The 25,567-nt window shown below is 44.6% G+C and overlaps 1 protein-coding gene across 1 annotated transcript; it reads right to left on the bottom strand.

Moving 5' to 3' along the window:
• Positions 1-251: 251 nt before the first annotated feature.
• THAP9 (THAP domain containing 9) lies at positions 252-23,475 on the bottom strand. Its single transcript, XM_059386179.1, has 5 exons — positions 23,312-23,475; positions 17,939-18,134; positions 16,127-16,430; positions 14,832-14,982; positions 252-7,039 (listed from the first exon to the last, which is right to left on the bottom strand). Exons 1-5 carry the CDS (start codon positions 23,389-23,391, stop codon positions 5,059-5,061), a joined length of 2,712 nt encoding a protein of 903 aa, XP_059242162.1. The 5' UTR covers positions 23,392-23,475; the 3' UTR covers positions 252-5,058.
• Positions 23,476-25,567: the final 2,092 nt, after the last annotated feature.

The raw sequence follows: 25,567 nt of genomic DNA, 5'->3' as shown, positions 1-25,567 counted from the left end.
TCCTTTCTTTTAATGTCTGATGTTTTTATGGTGAGCACCTTTCTTAGTTTCCTTTTCTCTCAAGAACTAAAAGCAATCTGTAGGTCTTATCTCTGGATTCTCTGGGAAACGGAACTTTACAAGCCGTAGGCAATCAAACCGGCAGAGCAGCAACTGTAGGGCAGACCCCTGCCTCCCCTTCCCTATTCCTTCATCGGAACAATTGACATTTTCTCAGTCTTATGTAAAATGTGAATAAAAATAACTTTAGAAAAGTTTTCCACTTTTATTGGTCTGTAACACAAGTAGCTAAGAAAATAAATACTTGTTATGTAAATGCAGCTTCAAACCAGGACCTCCAGCATCATGTTGCATCCTTTTTCGGAATTTTATGTAGAAATTCCACAGCAGCAATCCAAATGAGAGGAAGGCTAGAAAGCCTTCACTATTGGAATTATTTTCTCTTATGTCAGTTACTTAGGACTTGGGGTGTGTGTGTATGTGAGGGTTTCTTTAATGCAGATGTTGTCATTATCTATAGACCACATGTGAGCTCTTTATGATCCAAGTGATTTTATAAAATGAAATGTATAAAGGCCTATAGGTTTTATGAAAGCATTTAAGGCATGCTTAGTTTTTACTCAAAAGCAGTAAAAAAATAATTATGTTCAGAGTAATATTTACTATAAGGCCACAGACTTCAACTCTGTAATTGATTATATTATCAAATGAAATCTGGCAGTAGATAAAAAGAATGCATCATGACTCAGTTGGGTTTTATCCCAGTAATAAAAGGTTGACTCAACATTAAAAAATAATCAATGTAATTCACTGTATCAACATACAAAAGAAGTAAAACTATATGATCATCTCAGAAGTTGCAGGAAACCTTTTAAATATACTAAAAACTGAATTATATGCTTTAAAAAGGCAAATATTACAGCATGTAAATTATATTCAACTGTTTTTCCAAAAAAATTAAAAGGTGCAGAAAAATTGACAAAATTCAAGACCCATTTATGATTTAAACACACATACACACACTCTTTGGCAAACCAGGAAGAGAAGGGATTATCAACCTGAAAAGACCATCTACCAAGAAGTCTACAGCTAACATCCTATGAGTGATGAAGGCTGAAGGTTTCCCCCTCAAAGACTGGGAACAAGGCACTCTTAGTCAATACTGTGTTGCAGGTCACTGTACAATAAGGTCGGGGGTGGGGATGGCGGGGTTGGGGGAGAAGGCACAGACTGGAAATGAGTAAGACAGTATCTACTGGTGGATAACATGACTGCCTATATAGGAAAGTCATAGCAATCTTTTTTAAAAAAGGGCTACTAGAACTAATTGAGTTCAAGCAGTCAATATACAAAATTATATTTTTACATAGTAGCAATGAACGTTTAGAAACAAATTTTTACAGTTACCATTTACAATAGCACCACACAACATGAAATGTAACAAATATATACAAGATCTGTAGGTGAAATGTAGAAACATTAATAAACTTAGAGAAGACTTTAAGATAGATCATGTTCGTGGAGTGAAATATTCAATATTAACATCTCATTTCTTCCCAAAATGATCTTTAGTTTCCACAAAACACTCAAAATCCCAGCAGGAATATTTGTAAAAAATCAAGCTGTTCATAAAATTTATATAGAAAAGTACAATTAGAATAGCCAAACATTTCTGAATAAAGAATAGAGCTTCAAGACTCATAGAAGGCTCATCAGGACACTGGTGCAGGTGAAGCGTTAGACCTATGGATCAATGGAACAGAACAGAGAACCCAGAAGCAGACCCATGTGTATGTGGTCAATTTTTTACAAGGTTGCAAAGGTCATTCAGGGAAGAAAGAATAAATAATCTTTTTAACAGTGCTGGGATATCCACATATAAAAATATGAAACTTAACTTAGACCACAGACCAAAATTAACTGAAAATGGATCATAACCTAAATGTAAAACCTAAAGCTACAAAATATCTAGAAGAAAACCTAAGAAGAAAAATCTCTATGGCCTTGGGTTAGGAAAGATTTCTTAGATACGAAACTATGATCCCTCAAAGGAAAAAAAAAGATCAACTGGACTCAGCAAAATTAGTCTCTGCTCTTCAAAACACACTAACAAGCCACAGACTGTCAGAAAATTTGCAAAATCCAGCAGATAGTGTACTTACATCCAGAATATATAATTAAGAACAAATCAACCTTCCAAAATATGGGCAAAGGACTTGAACAGACTTTTCACCTAAGATTATGTGGATGGCAAATAACCCTATGAAAAGATGCTCAGTGCCATCAGCCATGAGGAAAATGGAAATGAATGCCACAGTGAAGTGTCGCTTCGCGCCTATTAAACTGGGGAATTCCAAACAAAAACCGAGCACTACCAGATACTGGGGAGAAAGGAGAGCAATTCAATGTCGTACATTCCTGACCGGAGTGCAGGTATGTGGTCCAGTTGCTCCACAAAGGTTCTGGCAGTGCTACATACCCTCACCACATCACCCACGGTGTGGATACAGCACGTTTCTATCCAACCATTCATCAACTGGACATTTAGGCTTTTTCACTTTTTAGCTATAATAATGCTAGGAAATGTGTGTACAAGTTTGTACATGGACATGTTTTCATTTCTCTTGGGTATGTGCCTGTCAGGAGACTGCTGGGAGATAGGGTAACTCTGTTTAACCTTCTGAAGAACTGCCAAGCTGTCTCCAAAGCACCTGCATTCCCACCAACAGTGTGTGAGGGTTTCAATTGCTCCCCTCTTGTCAACACTTGTTATGATCTGTCTTACAGCTACCCTGGTGGGTGTGAAGTGGTACCTCATTGTGGTTTTCATTTGCATTGCCCAGCTAGTTTATGGGGTTGGGTGTATTTTCATGTGTTTACAGGCCATGTGTAGATCTCCTTCGAAGAATGTCTATTGATATTCTTTACCCATTTTTCAAACTGGGTTATTGGTCCTTCATTATTGAGTTATAGGAGTTCTCGGTATATTCTGGATACAAGTCCCTTATCAGATATATTAGTAAAAAATTCCTCCCATTTTGTGGGTTGTCTCTTTCTTGACGGTGTCCTTTGAAACACAAGTTTTTATTTTTGGTGAAGTCCAATTTACTTTTTGTTATGTTTTTGGTGTCATATTTAAGAAACTATTGCCTAATCCAAGTACCAAGGATTTACTCGATTTTCTTCGTGGAGTTTTATAGTTTTACCTTTGACATATAGGTCTTTGACCCACGTGGAATTAATACTTGCGCATGTGGACATCCAGTTGTTCCACCACTATTTGTTGAAAAGTAGAAAGGATAAATTTCTGAAGAGAATGTTTGTTTTCTCTGAAGAAAAAAGGACAAAGGTGCTAAGTGGAAAATATAAATTACCCTGATCAAATAGGAGTAATTTTGAAAATTCACTGTAAAGCACATCATGTCAAGTAAACCTGGTGTCAGACTTGAAACCCTTTCACTAAGATGAGAGCCAGTAACAGTGACAGGCAGTGGCAGAAATATTTTTGTCTTCCATGTCTGTCCAATTTATCCAGCGTTTAAAGAAATCATGCAAAACACTAATTTCTTAAAGTACAATATGTATTAGTAAAGTAATAAAATGCAGCAGCAAAGAACAGACACCTACAGATATGAACCTAGTTTTAAGTAAAATTCAGGACAAAACTTGGGATTTATATAAACAATAAATTAAACGGTGGTGATTTACAAATAGGCTTCTTTTAAATAAGATTATCCAGTGCATCTAAACTCATCCCATCACAAACGAAAACCGCACCATCTAGACTTCTCAGCAACAGCTCCTGCATAGGATGTAGTACAATTCTGGTTACAACTCAAAATTTAAGTCTTTGAGGTAGAACAAAAAATATATCAAAATATACAATTTAAGGAGAATTTGTTAATAAAACTCAACTTTACCTGGTCATTAATCTTCTGCAAGTTTAAGTTTTCATATTAACTATATTTTGTGAATATTCAGTCAATGACAAGAGTAAATGTTTTACATACAGAAATGAATCATGTGCTTGTTTCTTTTATTTAAAACACTCCCCGTATGTGAAAGTACATGTACCTAAATGTTTTTCTATTCATCTTTTCAAGTTTAGGTGTGAGAGAACGGAGAAAATTTGTTCTTTGTATATTTTCATCTTGAGATTATTTAAGCTCCTCTAAATTTCTGAAAAAAACTTATTATATAATTAAGACAAATATTTTCATAACCAAATGACCATCTTTTTCTAGTTTATTAGTCGGACGACATACATCCCATTATTGACTCAACACTGAAAGCAAGTTTATTTCAGCCTCCCTGCAAAGACGAGGAGGCGTCAGAAGGAGAAGCTGAAATAAGCTTCTTCTCATCCTCGGATGGGCATCGGGGTCTTCCGGTGGTCAAATAAGTATCCACTCTATTACTCAAAACTAGTATTTCGAAGTCCAAGGACAATGGACTGTGAAAATGGCCTCACATGCTTCTTGGACTACATTCCTCAGCTTTGCTGCAGCCCATTTCTCTTTTAGGGTACCTTGGCAAAGGGATTTTGTGGTATTTGAGATTTTAAGTTAGCCTAATTTTCAAATGTAAAGAAAATTTATATCCAAGGTTTTATAGGTATTGTCAACATTTTTTTTTTTTTTAATTTTTCTGTTAACACTCTTGGCAGCTGTAAACCAAAGCGCTTTTAGGGAAGGCAGTCTATTTGTAAGAGTCAATGTTTTAAACGACTCTTGAGTTGTTATTCTCTCTCTTTAAAATAGATGGAACAGGTTAAAAGTATGTCCGGTCCCATTACCCAGTCGAGAGTAGCGTATTCAAAGGCAGCGTCTGTTGGCTAGTCCGCTCCCGCGGACTTACAGCTTTCTACGATCCAGGGAACTGAAATGCTGCCAACCAAAGTATGAGATTTTATAATACGCATAATTAGAAATTCTAGTAAGTCAGAATTACAAACTTGTCAACTGTGCAGAATGGTCAATTTATAAAATACAGTAAGTTGAACTACACAAAATGCTGAGCAATTATTCTTCGCAAAAACCTGGACATATCTCGGGTCCCTCATTTGAACGGATATCCGTCATTACTCAACAAATGCCTGAATTTATTGGTGTTAGCGAAACCTGAACATCTGTAATCATCCTGTAAAGATGACCAGCGTTTCCTTGAGAAAGTTTTCATTTCGGGTCTTTCTGAATGGTGTTTCAAAGGGTACTGCGCTGCATCTTTAGCTCTGATCTTTAAGAAACAGACTATGATATCCTTTAGTAATTTTACAAAGTGATTGATGGCGCACACTTCTCCATCGAAGAGATGCTCATCTAAATCTACAAAAAGGTAAAGATGCCCGGAAAGCTCACATAAAATCTTCTGCTGCAGAAACAGGTCTCTCTGTTTCGGAAGCAGTTCACAGACTGCCATCCTTGAGTGGGTTCTCACAATCCGCTCGCAAGTATTTATGACTTGACACAGACTTTCTGAAGGGAAATGCAAACCATTCTTCTTTTTAACACACAACAGTGACCCAATTTTTGCAACTTTGAGATCGGAAGCATACAGGGCACTGATGCAGTCTTCACAAGTTAAAAGAGCCGATAACTTGTTTGCGATATAACCGGCACAACAGGTGAGTTTTCGCCTGTGATCGGACAGATCGAGTAATGCCTCACTTAGAGAACAATCAGACCAGTCTTGGCAAATACCCTCTTTGTGAAAAAGACTCTTTACAACGCTGACACCATGCTGACGCTGAACTGTCCACAGGGCCAAGTCTGTCCTTCGAGCAAGTGAAATGTCAAGGATGCTTACTTCACTTAGAAAAACTTCGTCCTGTGATCTGTATCTGGTCTCCAAACGATGGTAAGCCGCCTGGAATGCCATACAGGTAGGGGCAGAACTGGTGACTAATACCTGCCGAAGCATCTTCAAAAATAATTCCAGATGGTCTTGACTGAATTTGTAAGTCAGAAGATAGGGAGAAGGCATGACCTTAGGGAAAACATAATTCTGGTAGAGCCACTTTAAGCTCTCAGCATTAAGCAAAAATCCCAGGAATCCTAGTTTTCGCTTCCCTTTAATTATTTGATTGTTGCTAGCATCAGATAACGTCACAAAGATAGTCTTGGCTTCGATTAGCACACGATTGATTTTACTGTAAGTCTCAGGCAGCAGAGGCCCTTTAAGTCCTTTTCCATAACAGTTCCTACTATTAAAAATGTCAAACAGGTTGTTAATTAAGCGTAAAAAATGGACAGTACCGATACAGTTCCGGAAAGGAGGCAGGCCTAGCGACAGCAAGCCCTCCAACGCCCCGGCCACGCTCTCACTGAACACCTGGGCAGCACAGTTCATCTTCAGGACGTGGTTTTTCAGATCCGCAAGTCTTCCTGGCAGCCCTTCCATGCCGGCTAATTCCTGCTCCCCCAGCGCTGCTAACTCCACGAGGTGCCGCCAATGTGCCGTGCCATTAATGAACTGAATGCTCTGAAAGCTCTGAAACGCGTTTCGTATTAACCTGAGCAAGTGGCAAGAATCAAAGAAGTACGCGATCTGCTGACTGGAAGCTGAAGGGTGCTGGAAGGTGCACTTCATGTCGTCTCCGTCCATCTGTATCCCCAGCGCTTTTGCCATCTGCACGCTGTGAGCTGTAGCATCCGACGTAACGGCCAGAACTGTGATCCCTATGTCACTCAGTTTGCCAATGGTGAGACGCAGCAGCTGAGCCTGCAAATATCCAGACGCCCTGTTTACAAAAAAATAACCAAGAGGTGTTCTCCAGTGACCAGAAATACCCACTGCCATTAACAAAATAGTTTCGGAGGCGAGTGGCGTTTCATCGGCATCAAGTATGCCAAGGCCGAAGTCCATAAACCCTTGCAAATGGTGGCTGCTGGGATCCCACTGAAGTTGTTGCTTGAGAGAGACGCCTTTTATGAGCAGTGAACAATACTGATATAGCTGGTCTCCATTCTCTACTCTTCGCTGAAGAAAAGAAAAAACGTTGCTGTTGAAACCTGGACTGGGTTTGCATTTGGATAACCATCTGTAAAACATGAAAAATGAAAAGCATAAAACTCAAATGAAGAGACAAAAAAAGGAAAAATGCCTTAAATGGCAGTAAAGTAGGGGTGTCTGGCTGGCTCATTCAGTTGAGGATCCAGCTCTTGGCTTTGGTTCAAGTCATAATCTCGCCGTCCTGGATCCGGCCCCACGTCAGGCTCTGCGCTCACTATGGGGTCTGCTTCAGATCCTCTCTCCCTCTCCAATGAATAAACGAAATCTTTATCTTTTTTAAAAAGAGTGTACTTCTTTATTTCAGAGACAGAGCACAAGCAAGGGGGAGAGGGAGAAGCAGGCTCTCAGCTGAGCAGGGGGCCGAGGCAGGGCTCAATCCCAGGACCCTGGGATCTCGACCTGAGCAGAAGGCAGACACTTCACCGACTGAGCCACCCAGGTGCCCCTAAATAAAATCCTTAAAAACAAAACAAAACAAAACAAAAACTAAAGTAGCCTCAAATCCCTATAGACAAAGCCAAGTTTAAGCAGCCAAATTCTAGTTATTTTCAAAAATGTATTCATATAATCACCATAAAATAATTAAGTAACAGGGAAACTCAGAGTAGTATTTCAAGATGCAAACATAGCACAAATCAATTTTCATAGCTCACTTTTTATTTTTTTATTTTTATTTTTATTTTTTTTTTAAAGATTTTATTTATTTATTTGACAGAGAGAAACCACAAGTAGACAGAGAGGCAGGCAGAGAAAGAAAGAGAGAAGCAGGCTCCCTGCTGAGCAAAGAGCCCGATGCGGGACTCGATCCCAGGACCCCGAGATCATGACCTGAGCCGAAGGCAGTGGCTTAACCCACTGAGCCACCCAGGCGCCCCATAGCTCACTTTTTAAAAAAAAGTATACAAATCAATTCCAGTTTCTTCTCATTGATGTGTTTTTAGACCGTAAACCAGTCTTACCTGTAAATTCAATGAAACAAGAAAACTGCTTAAGGGGAAGGGAGCTTTGAGAATATCCAGCACATCTACCTCATTTTACAGATTAGGAAACTGGGGCAGAGCTTAAACCACAGGGCCCTTACCATGCAGCTAGTTCTGCACAGAACGGAAAACCCAGCTTTCCCGAGGTCCTGCTCATGCTTTTCCCACCATTCCTTGCAGCCTCCAAATTATGCCCTCAGGGACAATTAAGGTGCCTGGTTCTGTCTGCCTTACACCAGGTACCTACTTGACTGCCTTAGTACGTCTGTGGTGTCCAGGACCATCCCAGACTCCTGATTACTCTTCCTATCAACGTCAGCCTCTGTCTTCAGAATTCTTTTCACTCATTTTCTTTTTCTAATTAGTCGGAGGGTCAGGAAAGGCAACAGCCAAGCTGAATCACCTTCTCAAATAAGACTAAGTGGACTCTAGAGACTGGAGTGTTCATCTTCACTGAGGTTTACTTGAAAAAAAAAAAAAGTATTTATTTATTTATTGGACAGTGAGAGAGAGAGCGAGAAGGAGGCTCCCCACTGAGCATGAAGCCCGATGTGGGGCTCAATCCCAGGACCCTGGGATCATGACCTGCGCTGAAGGCAGAGGCTTAACCCACTGAGCCACCCAGGCGCCCCTGAAGTTTACTTTTGTAACTTAATTGACTTTGGGGGGGGGGTCATATTTCTTTCCTTTTTTAAAAGATTTTATTGATTTGAGAGAGAGAGAGAGAAAGAGAGCATGCACTACCACAGGGACGGGGAGAGGGAGAAGCAGGCTCCCCGCTGAGCATGAAGCCCGATGTGGGGCTCCATCCCAGGACCCCAGGATCATGACCCGAGCTGAAGGCAGACATTTAACCGACAGAGCCACCCAGGGCCTCCTCCCACTTTTCAAGATTTTTATTTATTTAGATGAGAGAGAAGGCAGGCTGCTAGTACAAGCAGAGGAAGGGGCAGCGGGAGAGGGAGAAGCAGACACCCGACTAAGCAGGGAGCCTGAGGTGAGGCTTCATCCCAGGACCCTGCCATCATGAGCTGAGCCAAAGGCAGACGCTTAACTGAGTCAACCAGGGACCCTGGGGCTATTTCTGATTTGGGGGCTATATTCTAAGCTGCCAAGGTTTCTTCCTGGAGAGCCGACCTCTATATGAGACTCTTACATACCTCCCGAAGTATTTCAGGACAGGGCTTTCCAAATATTGTGCAGCAACCTGAAAGCTCCATAAATGAACTTTACCCTCATTACATACCACACACACACACATATACCATGTGTGTGTATAATGCCAACCATAACCCACTAAATCGACTTCAAGATGTACTAACGGGTTTAAAAAACACATTTAGGGCGCGTAGGTGGCTCAGTGGGTTAAGCTGCTACCTTCGGCTCAGGCTGTTATCCCGGTGTCATGGGATTGAGCCCCACACTGGGCTCTCTGCTTCGGCGGGGAGCCTGGTTCCCCTTCTCTCTGCCTGCCTCTCTGCCTACTAATGCTCTCTGTCAAATAAATTAAAAAAAAAATCTAAAAAACACATTTATAGGATGCAAAAAACATACTTTAAGTTGCTTTTTACCTATTTAAGAAATAAAAGTATTAATTAGAAAAATTTTAAATATTAATCAATTGCTTGTATTTTAAAATAGTAAGATAATGGCAAAACAGGGCAATGCTACCGCCCACTAGTGTGGTGAATACCCTTGGCAAATGTGTCTCCAAATGCTCACTGTTAAAATTTTTTTTCTTGTATTAGAATTCTCAAATAAACCCCAATGATGCTCACTGTGTTCCATGTGGAATCATTATGTAATGAAACTACTTCATGCCTCTATTTAAAAGTTTTTATTTTAAATAGGCTATGAAAACTGATGTTCTTTGAATTTGATTTTTAAATGGAAATCTAAATGATATCTTAATGCCCATAGCTACAAGAATGAGGTCTATACCAGACAAAAAGATATGTGGCCTTGTTTTTAAAAGTTTTCTAACTGAGAGTAGAAATACCCAAACCGTTTGTAACTTAGAACGACAGAGAAGTGACTGATGTCTGTTTCAAACCAAAAAGTGCAAAAAGTGATAGTCTCTTTAACATTTCAGAGACATTCTTCCAGATTTCTTCACATATATACACTTAGATATAATTTTCAAAATTTATACTGAACCTATTTTTTTTTTTACTTAATAGTAATGTTACAGAAATATTTTTCTGTGTCCCTAACTACTGACCTACTGCATTTTAAAAGTGTACATGGCCTATACCACAGTATAGTTAAGCCATAAATAATTTAACTAATCTATACTGAAAGACAATTAGGTTGTTTCCATTTTTTTAGAGAATACAAACAGCACCGTACCATGTACGGGGGTGTCACATACGCATGTACATGTTTATGTCACTTACACAACTCCTAGGGGTAGGAGAGAAAGAGAAATTTACTTACACCAGCATTGAAATGAATGGATTCTATTTTTTTCCCCTAAGATTTTATTTATATATGTTTGTTTGTTTGACAGACAGAGAGAGAGAGAGAGAGAGTGAGCGAGCATGTGAGAGCCCAGGCAGGGGAATACAGACAGAGTTGCAGAAGCAGAGGGAGAAGCAGGCTCTCCCACTAAGCAGGGAGCCCGACGTGGAGCTTCATCCCAGACTCCTGGGATCATGACCGGAGGCAGATGCTCAACCAACTGCGCCACCCAGGCGCCCCTGAATTCAACTTATGCAAGAAATTAAAAACAAATTTCGGACTTCTGGTGCACATAACTAGGTGAATCAATTTTAAATTAATTCACATTTCCCAATTTTCCTTCACAGAAGTGTTACCAATAATTTCCATTCTCATCAACATGAGATTTTAAATTAAACAGCAGGCTCCTTGTGGAGTGATTATGTGGAGTCCACTCGGTGCTTTACAACTCTGTCTGGAGACAATACGGCACAGAAGCGCCACAATGCTGGGCAGAGCTAAGTGTTTCCAAGACTGTAAGCTCCTCCCATGGTCTTGTTTGCCTCTGAATCCCTCATACCCCCTTCCCCATTAGAGGGAGCTAATTAACTAAATTGCAATGAATACCTAAATAGAAAATTAGAGAAAATCTAAAAGATCATACCACACGTATCACTGTTATAATGAGGGAGGCTGAGGATGTGAAGACATTCTTACAAAAGATATGTGAAAACAAACCTTCAAGACCCAAACAGCTGGAATTATAAGCAGCACAGTTCTGGGAAGGTTCTGGACAAAAAGAATTCAAGAGAGAAATGAAAAAGATCCGGGATCAGTACACAGAGTATTACAGAAGTGACTGATAGTGGCTACGAATCAGAGAAAGATACAAGTAGAAATCAGTGAGGGAGGGATTCTACAGCCGTTTCTACAAAAAGTGAGTCTGGCTTGATCTGTCATCATCTCATTGTTTGCACAGAACTACTTCTCCGTCCTGACAGAGGAAACAAGTACTCACATTTTCTCCTTTCTCCTGAACTTGGTATGTCTCCTTCGCCGACTCTCGGCTATTTTCTTTCTTTTTTTTTTTTTAAGATTTTATTTATTTTATTTGACAGAGAGAAATCACAAGTAGATGGAGAGGCAGGCAGAGAGAGAGAGAGAGGGAAGAGAGCCCGACGCGGAACTCGATCCCAGGACCCTGAGATCATGACCTGAGCCAAAGGCAACGGCCTAACCCACTGAGCCACCCAGGCGCCCCTCGGCTATTTTCTCTTTAAGAAGGCTCCACGCCCAGCGCAGAGCCCAATCTGGGGCTTGAACTCATCACCCCCGAGATCAAGAGCTGGTCCCTTGATGGACTGAGCCACCTAGGCACCGCTCAGCTCTGATCTCTGTGTCACTGAGAGAACAGAAGCAATCCAATAAAAACTCATTTTCCTACCATCAATCTGTTAACCTACTGAATCTCTGCCTTTCTTCCTGTTTAAAGGAATGGTCCCTGCTCCTAATTAAGGCCGGCCATCTCTCCACAATGCTGTCAGATGTTATCCCTCACAAGTATCCTTTCCCTTGTGCATCACCAATTTTCTTCCCTAGTAGATCATTCCCTTGAGCACGCAAACATGCAGACACCCTCCCCTCCACCTACGTTCCCTTCTACCCACAGACCCGTATCTCTGCTCCTTACACAGCACAGCTCCTTGAGAATTCATAATCATGGTCTCTCTTTCTTAGGCTTGATCAACATAAATAAATGCCCAACAGCTGGAGAATGCCCTGGGCAGGTAGGGTACAAGTACCTGAAGTGATGCTGTTGACCATAACTATGTAAAAAGCTAATAAATCTTTAAGTTGTTTTTTTTAAGGATTTCATTTATTTATTTAACAGACAGAGATCACAAATAGGCAGAGAGGCAGGCAGAGAGTATGAGAGGAGGAAGCAGGGTCCCTGCCGAGCATAGAACCTAATTCGAGGCTTGATCCCAGGACCCTGGGATCATGACCTGAGCCGAAGGCAGAGGCTTACCCCACTGAGCCACCCAGGCGCCCAAAAACTAATAAATCTAAGCACAGAAACAAGTCTGGAAGAAACTTACCTAAATGTTAATAGTAATTGTTTATATATAGCGTAGAAGAAGAATTAATGAATTTCTCTCATTTCTAAATTTTTATTAGTATTGTTACTAGTGTGTGTAGGATAATTACTTAAGAGAATATAACATGCAACACGGTGACTATAGTTAATAATGCCATATTGTATATTTGAAAGTTGCTAAGAGAATAGGTCCTGAAAGTTGTCATGACAAGAAAAAAGCATTTTAGCTGTGTGTGTGATGAATGCTAACTAGACTTAGTGCGGTGATCACTCTGCTACACATACAGGTACCAACTAATCGTTACACACCCCAAAGTAGTACAGTGTTCTACCTTAATTACAGGATCTCTCAAGTTTCTCAAGCTGAGAGCCACCCCCCCCGGGTCTGTTCTAAAGCTGAAAGCAGTCAGAAACCAGGAGGCAACTTTCTGGACAGACGGCGGAGGGCATTCCCCACTGTCCTCTAGAGCCACCCGCTGAATTAAATGGAATTAAATGCAGTGCTGTTCTGGAGAATCTCCTCCTGACCTCTATTTGAAATGCTAAGTGACCATTCAGGCATTCCTTCTTTCCACACCTACTCATCAAGAATAATTTCTCTCCAGTTACACTCTGCCATTGCGCCCCAGGTACCGTGCAGGGTCTCAGTTCAGGGCAGGATCACAGAATCAGACAAGACCTCACATTGCTGCAGCTCATGGTCCAGGGAGGAAGACTGTGTTTTAAGAACTGGATTCAGTTCCGTATCATATGTGTGAGAGGACTACTTCGTCCAGGCCAGGCTTCTGAAAGGATGTGTATCTAATCTGAGTCTGAAGACTGAGGAGTATCACTAGGACCAACAGACAGAGAACAGGAATTTCAGGCACAGGGAACTGTACGGCCCGAGGCAAGCAGCAGAGAGGAAGCCTTCCAACTGTGTGCAGCAGGGGATGCCAGAGGGCAGGGAGGGAGCAAGAGCTGAGCCTCAGAGCCCAGCAGGGGCCACACTGCAGGAACGTGCCCGTAAACCAGGGGAAGGAGCCAAAGAGCCGGCCTATAGGTCCTGTGATGGGGAGGCTTATGATCACTAAAGTGACTTTATCTGTTGAACCATGTCCCTCAAAAAAGATATACTGGAGTCTTAATCCCCAATACCTCAGAATGTGACCTTATTTGGACACATGGTCTTTTTTTTTTTTTTTTTTTTTTTTTTTTAAGATTTTATTTATTTATTTGACAGAAAGAGATTACAAGTAGGCAGAGAGAGAGAGGAGGAAGCAGGCTCCCTGCTGAGCAGAGAGCCCGATGCGGGACTTGATCCCAGGACCCCGAGATCATGACCTGAGCCGAAGGCAGCGGCTTAACCCACTGAGCCACCCAGGCGACCCCTGGACACATGGTCTTTACAGAGGTAATCGAGTTAAATCGAGGTCATTAAAGTGAATCCTAATCCTGTATGACTGGCCCTCCTAATGGGCACAGAAACACACACGTAATGGAAGATAATGTAAGGAGACACAGGGGAAAAGTCCACCATCTACAAGTCAGGAAGAGAGGCATGACACAGACCCTTCTCCCTTATAGGCCTTAGAAAGAACTAACCCTGATGACACCTTGATTTTGGACTTCTAGTCTCTGTAACTGTGAGACAATAAATTCCTGTTATTTTTAAGCCACATGCATGGATACATACACAGGCATCCGTAAAACCAGTGATAAAAAAAGGTAGTAAAAATTGAGTATTACTTTCATTATAAAAGTGCCTTTAACAGGTACTTTATAAGGTATTACAAAAGTACCTTATTTTAAAGCAACTGGATTATTTTTTATAACACAGTGTTGTAACACTAAGAGTTATAAATACATCTATGTATTCTGACCACAAATCCTACAAAAGTATTTACCAAAATCTCCTCTTGGGAAGACCTGTCCTGGGGATCAACTGCAGTGCTTGGCCTCACACCAATGGTGTCAATCCAGAATTGTTCTAGATTTCCCAGGATAGCCTGATATTAAAACTACGGAAATGTTTTAGAAATTCCCAAACTACTAGAATATATTAGAAACCAATTTTTTTTTTTTAAATCACTTAAGAGTGTCTCTGCCATCTGGAGGATGCAAAAAAAATCGTCAGACTATATGCCTTCATTTTTTTGGTGAAAATATTGTGCTATGTTAATACGCAAATACCACCTAAAAATTTCTAAAAAAGAGAAAATGGACTAATAAGTGAGTATGAGTACGAATAGCCTTAACACATAAAATGCAGTAAAATAATGAAATACTCATTTTCTTTAACATCTAAAAAGTCATTCACTTACGTCCTGAGGATGGAGGAATGAGGCAGCTTGAGAATCTTTCTGACATAATCATAGACTTTGCTACTGCACAAGTAGAGTGTACATGCAAACTGTTTCATTTCTGTGGAGTACTCAGCTGTTTCTCTCCAGTTATACAACTCCCACTTAAAATCTGTCAAAATAAATTTATTTATTCTTTGTGATGAAGAGTGTGTACAGTAAAACTTTCAGGTATAGGTCACAGCATTGGGGCATCCAAACCCAAACCCAAACCCAATCACAGTTTCACGGAGTTTGTTCAAAGGCTAACATCCAATCTGAGGACCCCCCTGACCAAATCCTCTTGTTCGTCTCGGATCATTTCACTCAAAAGAGGGAAGAAAAGTTTCCACTTAAGTCACTCTTTTACTACTCACTGGCAGCCTAAGTGGGGAATTTTAGAGGAACAGGGAAGAGAAGGAAATAACCTGATAAAACTACGTCTTTGGATTATGAGTACTTTTATTTGCTTTATTTTGTTCCCTCGTTACCATTTATCTGAGGTGAAAATGAGACACAAGAAACACTTCTGGGGAGAGGATGCTATTCGGATTGAACAGACAATCTTGCCTACCCTGAGGGGAAAAAAAAAAGGCTCCTTTCCCTGGTGGGGATTACTGTTTACTACCTCTGCTCCCAACCGGCACACACAAACTACTCTCCTCCCCTGGCGATACCCACTCTTTTCTAGAAACAAGACATACTTATTTTTTACTAGAACATAAATCCAAAATCTCTGCTGCTTTCAACAAAGAGTAAGTTGCCAATACTTATTTTGTTCCTCTTCAAATATCTGGTTCACAAAGAAGAGGAGGCAGTCTTTCCAATGGACAGATCTACCTTCTACAGAATATTTCAGAAAATAGTATGGCGACTCACAGAATTTTCAAGCTCAAAGGGAACTGGCAAAGTAATCTGGTTCGACTCCATGGCAAAAGCACTTTAGTGATAAATTATGTAGCAGTTAAAATTGCTCACAAAGAATTCGCTGTAAAACAACTGCTTTATAAAATACGAACAGTACAGTATATGGTATCAACCGTATGATCTCACCTCTGGGTAGCAGGATTATGTGTAACTTTCATCATTTATATATTTCTTTGCTTTTCTTATAATAAACACATGACATTTAAAGCTGGAAATACACGAAAAGATTTTGGCAATTACTTTTCCTTCTCTTTGCTTTCCCTGAGACTTCATGTTTCAGCAAAAAGCATGTTTTGATGGGCAGGAGCAAAGGAAGTACTTAATGGTTAATTTGGAAAAGGGGAACATACCTGAAAATTGTGCTCGTAGCAGACACTCTGTCTCTTCAGAAAGTAGTTTCTCGTCTACGAGAGCATCGATCAGTCGTAAGCCCTTTCTCTTCTTGATCATCCTGTAGTTTTTCACAGAGACCAGTCTTTTTTTGGACACCTGGAGCATCTGCTGCACCTCAGCCAGCTTCTCTGCGCCTATCGTCAGAGGCCTCTTTAAACTGTAGTTATGGTCCTCGGTGGCAACCTCTTGCGAATTATCGGGAAGTGGCTGTTTTAGGATTTTCTGTTTTGCTTTGCCTTTAAGGTGTACGCCCTGAAGAACCTGCAATAGAAATATCCAATTCAGGTTATTTTTGAAACTATTACACAGAAGACTGTCCGTAAAAATACCACTAAATGCAAAGCACTCACCTGGTTGCTGTGGAGAGTTAATTATGAAAGAAAAAGGTCAGAATCTCTGATTTTTTCAAATGCATTATAGGAAAATGTGTACCTGATGCCAAAAGTTAATAGGACTCTGAAAGTGTCTGAAACAGTTAAGTTAACAACAGAAAGGTGGTAATTTGGGAAGGCTTCGTGGAAATGAATAGTTTTTTTAAAGGAGCAATAACATGATTTAAGAGATAGGAAAGTTATTCGTGCAAAAAGGAAGTGGATGTGGAAATTAAGACTGATCTGGGTTTGAATCCTGGACCCTCATTCATTAGCAGTCACTAAACCTCTACAGCCCCTCATCTCCTCACCTGGACAATGTGAATAACACAGAGTTGTTCTGAGGATAAAATAAGATAATTTATGTAAATCTTCTGGCACAATGGCCTAGACTATTGTAGGTCAAGATAGTAACTACTCCTGATATTTATTACATGAAAGCATGAAAGCAAGTCAATTTATCACATATGCAGTAGTTTAAAAGGAGAATTCAGAGTAGTTAAAAATGCACAATTAGAAGGAAGCTCTTAGGGGCGCCTGGGTGCCTCAGTGGGTTAAGCCTTGCCTTTGGCTCAGGTCATGATCCTGGGGTCCTGGGATTGAGCCCGCATCGGGCTCTCTGCTCAGTGGGGAGCCTGCTTCCCACCCCCCCCCATCTCTGCCTCTCTGCCTACTTGTGATCTCTGTCAAATAAATGAATAATATCTTTAATTAATAAATAAATAAATAAGCAAATAAAGAAATAAATAAATGGAAGCTCTTAGAGCTTAGGAGTTTGGGTTTGACACCAACTGCATTCTTCTGAATGGAGGAACAAGAAAACAATACCAAAAGGAGACTCCAATGGGTAAGAGGAGGGAAGGGCAGCATCAGGACTGAATGGGTAGATGAGTACCACCCGCTGTGCGGACGGTGAGGAGCCATTTGGTAAAAGCAGAAACAAAAGAAACGTAAGAATGTAACACCGACAGGAGTGATATACCTCTCTATATCGATGCTAATAATTAGGTACATTTTTGGTCAAGATCAGTAACATTACTGGGAGGGACCAGAAAAAGCATAATTTCTAAGTATTCTGGAAACTGTCTCACACTTAAACAAAAGCCTGAATTCAAAGGGATCTACTAGGTGATTCTTGTGATCAGTTTGGTAATCTTCATGTGTGTCTTAACAACAATTTGTAATGATATGCCTAATTAAAAAAAAAATCCTAAAATTACATATAGATTTTTTTTTTTAAAGCCCAAACGAGTTTTCTAAGCATTTAAAATCTATTATTGGATTTATTTTAAGACTTAGGATTTTTTTAAATCTCTGTAAATTCAGCTGTAATATGAGGTACCTCGGTTTTCAAAGGCTCTACAGAATTTAGTTTTGTTTACACCTAGATTTAAGTACCTTGTATAGAGAAACAGAAGGCACAGCTCCTTTTTTCAGCTTTCTTCTTATGCCATATGACTCAAAGTCACTTTCTTGAAAATGTTTGGAACACAGAATAGCACCTGGTCCTGGGATCCAAATCTTTTTGCTTCTGGGGTCCACACGATTAACAGCCCTGATCCATTTTGAGCGCTGTATGGTATCAGTTGGAAATCTACAGCAATCATATTAAAGTTCCATTAACATGAAAATATTATAGTAATACTACAGTAGTATTTATTAAACAAACCCATTTATTATTTAACTGCTTTATGTAAATATCAAGTCCAGTTAAAGTTTAACTTACTCAATCTGATTTCATTTAGTTCTTTGATTTTTTTTGATTCCAAGACTTCAATATCTAAGTGATCTCATTTGCTTCAATTTGTATAAGGGAAATTCTTATATTAAAGGCCCGACCACATTTTGTCTTCGCTGCCTACACTTAACAGAATCTGCTCAAATTTAGTGTGTGTGTGTCTTTAAAAATGTCCACAAAGTCTTTGCTTCTCCTCCTTTCAAGGGATGGAGGCTAATACCCTTCCCCTTGAGTGTGGGCTAGAGTTAGCGATTTGCTTCTAAGAAACAAAAAAAGCAGGAGTGACAATGGGCTAAGTAAGACTAGATAATAAAGACTAGATAATAAAAGGCACTTGTTCCCTCTGTTGAATGATTTTTCTCCGGAGGGAACTTCTCTGCCATGTCAAAAGCAGTCCTGGGGCGCCTGGGTGGCTCAGTGGGTTGGGCCGCTGCCTTCGGCTCGGGTCGTGATCTCAGGGTCCTGGGATCGAGTCCCACATCGGGCTCTCTGCTCTGTAGGGAGCCTGCTTCTTCCTCTCCCTCTCTCTGCCTGCCTGTCTGCCTGCTTGTGATCTCTGTCTGTCAAATAAATAAATAAAATATTAAAAAAAAAAAAAAAAGCAGTCCTATAGAGACATAGGTCTACTGGTCAAGAAACAGGCTTCCAGACAAAAGTCATGGTCAGTGAGTCTTTCAGAAAGCTCACCCTTCAGAAGATTCTAGTATTGGCTAACATTTTACGGCAACCTTATGAGACACCCTGCAACACTGAGTTAATCCACTCCTGGATGCCTGCCCTTGGAATTTACAGGAGATTATTTTTCCACGCTGCACTTCAAAAAAATCTGTTACTGAGCAGTAGAAAAAAAGTCCACTTCCCATAATCCATTTCCCCCTTTTCTTTCAAAAGGCACCACTTTTTCCTAACCTTGAATATAAAAACTACCTTGTATTTCTCTATTTTTAAGCCCAAATTACTATGTTTAGAAATTGTGAGAAAAAAATTATGATACTGATATAATGAAAATCACAAAATTACTCTTTTCTGCACCCTCTGCCTTGATCGGTCCTAGGGACAGATCCGGGGGGAGCTGTGTGATTTTTGTATCTTTTAGCTTAGATTTTAAAGCATGCACTTCTTACAAACTGAGACTAGTGAAAATTTTAAGTTCCTCAGTTCAGGGCTAGGGAAATAATACAGCAGCATGGTAACAGAATTCTGAGATATTCTCTCAATCACTTGAGAAAGAACACTGAATTGGAAAACCTGTATTTAAGCCTCAATGACCTTTTACCAGCCATGTGGAATCTGATACATCTCTCAATCTTTGAGCCCCTCACAGGGTTGTTGTAAGGGTGCACGATGCAACAAATGCACTCAAAAGCCTTTGTAAATGGTAAAGTATGATCCAGAGTTTGTTCTTTCCTAGGAACAATTCCACTTTCAGGACTTTCACTGCATTATTCCAGGAAGATGATGCTACTTGATCGAAAACACAGGTCTTTTTCTAATAAAGGTGAGGCAAACCTACTTTTCATTGAGTTCCTTTCTTAACTAATGGCACATGTTTGTGAGGCAGCTTTCCCCCAGACTGCGTGGTACTCTCTAACCACACGAAGGACAGTAAAAAGGTGGCTAGGCCACCAAGTTCTATTACTAGCCTATCCTCCAAAACAGCTTCCCAACTGGCATGGCTGCTGACCACCGCCACCAATCCCCTTAGCCCACAGAATGGCCTGGACCGTCTGGAGCCCCTGAAGCAGGTAACAAGCCAGTCCCAAACAGCTTTGTTGGTTTGCCCCAAAGTATTAAACAAAATGAAAGGGTTGGGAAAATACTGCAGTCTAACCAGCATGACTAATTTCAATTCTGAATAAAATTAAATTGGTAATAATAATTAATACTATGTTTAAAGCATTCACCTTGTGCCATAAATATGTGCATGTGATTCAAGTTTTTTTTAATTTAAGTAAACACTACATCCAATGTGGGGCTCAAATTCACGACCCAAGATCAAGAGCTGCCCATTCTTCCACCTGGGCCAGCCAGGCACCCCGATGTATTTATGTTTTGAAAATTTAGACTTAGTCTTACAAAAACTCTGCACAACAGATTTGTATCCTTTTACAGAAGATGAAACCAAGACCAGACCCAAGTATAGCTACCAGTAAGTGGTAGTTAAAATTGGAATTCATGTCTCCCTATTCTTTTTTCAAAAGAAAAATCCCCAACCAATCATCATCTCATAAAGACAATCATGGGGGCGCCTGGGTGGCTCAGTGGATTAGGCCTCTGCCTTCGGCTCAGGTCATGGTCCCAGGGTCCTGGGATCCAGCCCGGCATCAGGCTCTCTGCTCGGCGGGGAGCCTGCTTCCTCCTCTCTCTCTGCCTGCCTCTCTGCCTACGTGTCATCTCTGCCTGGCAAATAGATAAATAAAAATCTTTAAAAATAAATAAATACAATCACGAATTGGTTTCTATTTAATGCAAAATCTGTTTTCTCTCTCCTTTGACTAGCCTTTTTTTCACACTACCCGCAGAAATTTACCATTGGCTCCCTGCATATATTTTCCAGAAGAGTGACTAACAAAACCCTTTCTACAGTGGCTGTCTCTGAGGAGAGAGAGAAGGGATTCAAGCGTACAGCTTTAACTGTACCTGCAACTTAATCTTTAAGTTGTCCTCTTTAAGAGGACAACAAAACAAAACAAACCAAAACCTGAAACAAGGCAAACTGTTAATGTCTGCTTAATTCTCGTGGTGGGTGTACAGATGTTTGTTATGTATTATTATTTGCCTGCTAGTGTGTTTGAAAGGTCTCGTAATTAAACGTTTTAAAAATTCGTTACAACAATTCAGGTAAAAACACTTTCAAATTATCATACACATATTTCTTTGATTATGAAATAAATTGTTTAATTTCTTTATACCAACAAGAAGGGAATGAATCAAAGTGTCACTCCTTTAAACCTGCCAGTCCTATCTCATATTTAAACATTTATATGTTTAACTAAGTACCAGTATTCTAATAACAAGTTTCCACACCTTTAGTCACTTTGATTCGTGCTTTTCAGACACAGCCCCTTGCCTGTGTCCTTGCAACATCTTTCACAACTCTTGGTAATGGCTCTGGGGACGCTGGGGAAGGCTTCAGAAGAGAGAATATTGGAGCGAGAATGAAGTGTTGACAGGAGTTTGCCGTGCAGACAGTGGCCACTCCACGCAGATGCAACACAGAGATATAAAATAACTACTTGCATCTTACTGGTTCACAAAGCATTGAAAAATCAGTTAATTTGGAGGCTGAAGAGAGTTAAAGGAGAGTCCAGAGGCCGCTGGTACCGGTTACAGATGGGCTGGAGGGAGGGCTAGAGGCCAGATCATAAAAGATCCTGTTGGCTGCGCTAAGTCTGGGACCCCTCCTTCAGGTTAGAGGCCTCCAGAAGAGAGTGCACTCATTTACTGAGATCGGAAGCAAACGCTGGGATTTATTTTCACAATTTTATGCCCCATCCTTTAATTTTTGTTTCATGATATACATGGATCCACATTCCCTGCCTGTGACTCCTACATCCCCACGTACATGTCGGGGGCGTGCGCCGCGCTCCAGGCTCCTCCGGGGACGGCTCGCCCGGAGACGCGCTCTCTGGGCAGCGCGAGTTGACGGACCCCGTCCTCCCCGAGGCACCTCCCTCCGCACCGACTCGGTGCCCCGCCGCAGGGCTCCCTCCGGTTCGCGGAAGGACCAGCGCCAGCGCCAGCGCGGGGCCGGGACGGGGCACGGACGCACTCGGGAGGGGAAGGGCTTCCCAGACGAGCGCGGCCTCCGGAAAGGCCCAGAGTAAAGCCGTCTGGGAACGACCCAGAACTAGATTTTTAGGAAAATCACTCCCGGGAATCCGGATCCCGAATGGATGGCACCGGTCAGCGGAGGCCCGGAGCGGACCACGGGGACGCCAGCGCTCCCCCGCTCCTTCCCCGGCGCCCGGTGCCCCAGACCGAGGCCATCAACGAGCTCCTCCCCGTCTGAACCCACGGCGGCCCCGGGAGATGAGCAGGAAGCAGGGCCGGCGTCCGCGAGGCCCCTGGAGGAGCGTCCGGAGCCGCCGACGCGACCCCGAGCGAGCCGGGTCGGGACGAGGAGCCCCCGGCGCTCACTGGGTCGCGCGGCCCGGGGACGCCGTCGGCGCCTCAGAGCAGGCGCGCCACGCGCCACGGCAGGTCGGCAGGTCTCGGGGCGCAGCGGACGCTGCTGCTCCGGGGAGGCCGCGCACGCGGGGTCCGCCCGAGCCGAGCTCCGCGAGGGGCGGAGGCCGCAGGACAGAGACCGGAACCACCGGCGCGGGGTCCGCCCGAGCCGAGCGCGCAGCCGGAGTCTCGCGCCGTCTGCTCCGACGACCTCCGGCCGCGGGGACGCACGGGGCCCGGCTCCAGCACCACCCGCTGTCCTCCCGGAGCCCCGCCGGCCCGTCCCCCGCCGGCCCGTCCCCCGCGGCCCCGGCGCACTTCAGGCCGCGAGGACCGGGGGAAGCGCCGCGTCCACGCCCCCGCGCGCGCACGGCCCCGACGGACGGCCCCGCTCCGGAGCCGACGCCGGCGTCCCCGCCACGCCCGCGGCCGCCCCTCGGCCGGGCCCGCAGGGCGCCGCCAACCCGCCGGGTGCGCGGCGGGGACGCGCGGCGCCGGCGACAGGTCGAGCCCGCCCGGCTCCCGAGCCCGCCGCACGGCCGCGGGCTCCGACACCTCCGACCGCTCCCCACACGGCCTCCCTTCGCGCCTCACGCCGCGCAGTGGACGCGGCCGCAGGGAGCGCGGCCCCGCGCCCACAAGCCCCGCCGGAAGCCCTGCGGCAGGCGGCAGGCCACGGGGTGCGGGGCAGGAAGCCCCCGAACTCTGCAACTCCCCCATTCCTGCCCCCACGCTACGCGCGTCGCGTCGCGTCACGTCACGTCGCGTCAACGGCGCGGCGCACGCCCGGCCCCGCCCCACTCTGGCCCGCTGCCCGCCAGGCCGTGCCGGGAGTTAGACGGCCGGAGGCTGCTCTCACGCACTGGTGGAAGGAGAGGCCGCGCTCCCGGCTCAGCACGGTGTCCCGGGTGCTGCAGCCCACTGCCGAGCAGCTTCGGGTCATCTTGCTACGTGGGGCTCCACTTTGGGTGTCCCCGCGACCGCATTAATCGCGACAGATTTGGCTCCGCCCGCGGACTCGGCCGCCACGACCTTTATTTGTCGGAAAAGGCGGGCTCTCACGGCGCCAGACGCCTGCCCTTCCTCGTCAGGGGCGCTGCGCTGGGCGCCGTGACCAATCGCAGGCCACGTCGTGCCGCCGCAGCCAATCGGAAAAGCCGGGCGCGAAGACGAGCCCCGGACGGCCCCTCCCTCTCGGCTGGAGGGCGCGTCGTGCGCCTGGGGTTTGTGGGCTCGTTTTCGTCCTGTGTCCGCCCCGGTGGCTCCATCCGATGCCATCGGGGTCTTGTGAGGCCGAGCGTGAAAATGCGGGGCGAAGAGGCCAGCGCGGAAGCGAGGCGAGGCCAGGAGCACGCGGACAGGGCCCGGGCGCGAACGCAGAGGCGCCCGCAGGCGGACGGGAGGGGGAGAAGCGCTGCGCCCGGGAGACGCGGCCGCGGACTCGGGCCCCCGCGCAGCGACCCGCGAGGGGCGGAGCGGCTCCGGGCGGTCCGTGGGTCGCTGCGCGCTGCGGAGGTGGGGGACGAGCGGCGGGTGTGCCTGGCCCGAGCCCGGGCGCCCGGAGGGTTGGCGCGACAGTGCGGTGCGGACACGTCGGCTTCACTTCAGCGCCCCCTTCTCCGGAGACCCTTCGCCCCTGTGGGCGTCGGCGCAGGCCGGGTAAGGCCCTGGGGGCCCGGCGTGGCGGGGACCGGGCCGCGGCGCGGGAGGGCGGGCGTGCGGGCCCCGCGGAGGGCCTTGCGGCGAGCTGCCGCGCGTCGTGCGGGGTGCGGCTGCGGCGCCCGCGTCGGGTCTGAGGGCCGCCGGGTCGCCGCCGACCGCTGCAGCCGGTGCGGAGGCCGATGCGCTCTTGATGGAGCTGCTGCTCGTGTCCTCCTGCGGCCCCGCCGGCCACATTGCGTCTCCCCTTCTTTGCGGAGTCCGGGTTCCGGCCGGAAGGTCGTCCTCGCGCCCGCGGTCCCGGCACAGTGCGCCCGCCCTGTCAACGACGTGCCGTCGCGTGGCCCAAGGATAGTTCTGGGTTTGCGGAAAATTGATCCAGATCCACATTGTGCAAAGGGTAGGGCCTGGGTTTAACTCCCCTGCAGGTTGTTAGACTGTTAGGAATTTTCGAGTACTCCGCCAATTAAGACCCCAAATCAGGCTAAGGAGAGATAAATAACATTTTCTGTTATCTTTTTTTTTTTAAGATTTTATTTATTTATTTGACAGGCAGAGAAATCACAAGTAGGCAGAGAGGCAGGCAGAGAGAGAGGAGGAAGCAGGCTCCCCGCTGAGCAGAGAGCCCGATGCGGGCCTCGATCCCAGGACCCTGAGATCGTGACCCGAGCCGAAGGCAGCGGCTTAACCCACGGAGCCACCCAGGCGCGTCTTGCGCAGGATGGTTCTCGGGGCACCCAAAGATGTCCCAGTGCCCGGGTACACTGCTGTGCTCGCGCTCGTCCATTCATCGCCGAACACCCGGGTGTTTCCGCTGTGGGGCTGTGGGGGTGATTGTGCTGTGAACACTAGTGCACGAGTTGCTGTTGCGGCGTAGACCTCTCAGGCTGCAACTGCGGGGTCATAGGCTGACGTAGGTTTTAACTCTTGGGGAAATGCCGAACTTTTTCCAAAGTGGCTGCACTAGTTTACATTCCCCTAGCCGTGGATGAGGGTTCCATTTCCTCCGTGTTCTCGTGAGTGTGAAGGGGCACTTCATTGTGGTCGTTGCCCGAGTTTTAAGGACTTGGGGTTTGTAGGGACCTTGCTAGAGGATGCTCCCTGAGTGTAGAAACAATGTGCGCGGTGAATTTGTCTTTACAGTCGGACACGCAAATAGTGAATGTTTCTTCTCTAACGTCATGTATGTTCGTGAAAAATACCTCATGTTCAGAAAAATTGTGCATCTGAAAGAAGCCATACTTACAGGGAAAAAAGAAGGTTAACATTGACTACTCAAAATCGGTGTAGTTTGGTACTCTCTGAAATAGTGATCAGTCCCAGGGGAAGTGCTCCTATGCCCCCTCCCGTCCCCTCACAGGTAATGTAAGTGGACACTGCTGTAGGTTACACTAGAGCAGAAGAACGGGCCTGGTGGACGCTAGGCCTTGCAGAAGGGAAGTGGAGCTGAGTTACAGGGG

The sequence above is a fragment of the Mustela nigripes genome, chromosome 1 (genome assembly GCF_022355385.1).
Source record: "Mustela nigripes isolate SB6536 chromosome 1, MUSNIG.SB6536, whole genome shotgun sequence".
Lineage (NCBI taxonomy): Eukaryota > Metazoa > Chordata > Mammalia > Carnivora > Mustelidae > Mustela > Mustela nigripes.
This window is presented reverse-complemented; position numbering and strand designations above follow the sequence as displayed.

Bases quoted from the DNA above. Each gene is read 5' to 3' on its own strand.
- THAP9 (XM_059386179.1), bottom strand. From the start codon at position 23,391: ATGACCCGAAGCTGCTCGGCAGTGGGCTGCAGCACCCGGGACACCGTG. The intron at 14,983-16,126 runs GTATGTTCCCCT...TTATTTTGACAG, and splicing joins GCTACGAGCACAATTTTCAG to ATTTTAAGTGGGAGTTGTAT. The intron at 7,040-14,831 runs GTAAGTGAATGA...CATGTTTTACAG, and splicing joins CATTCCTCCATCCTCAGGAC to ATGGTTATCCAAATGCAAAC.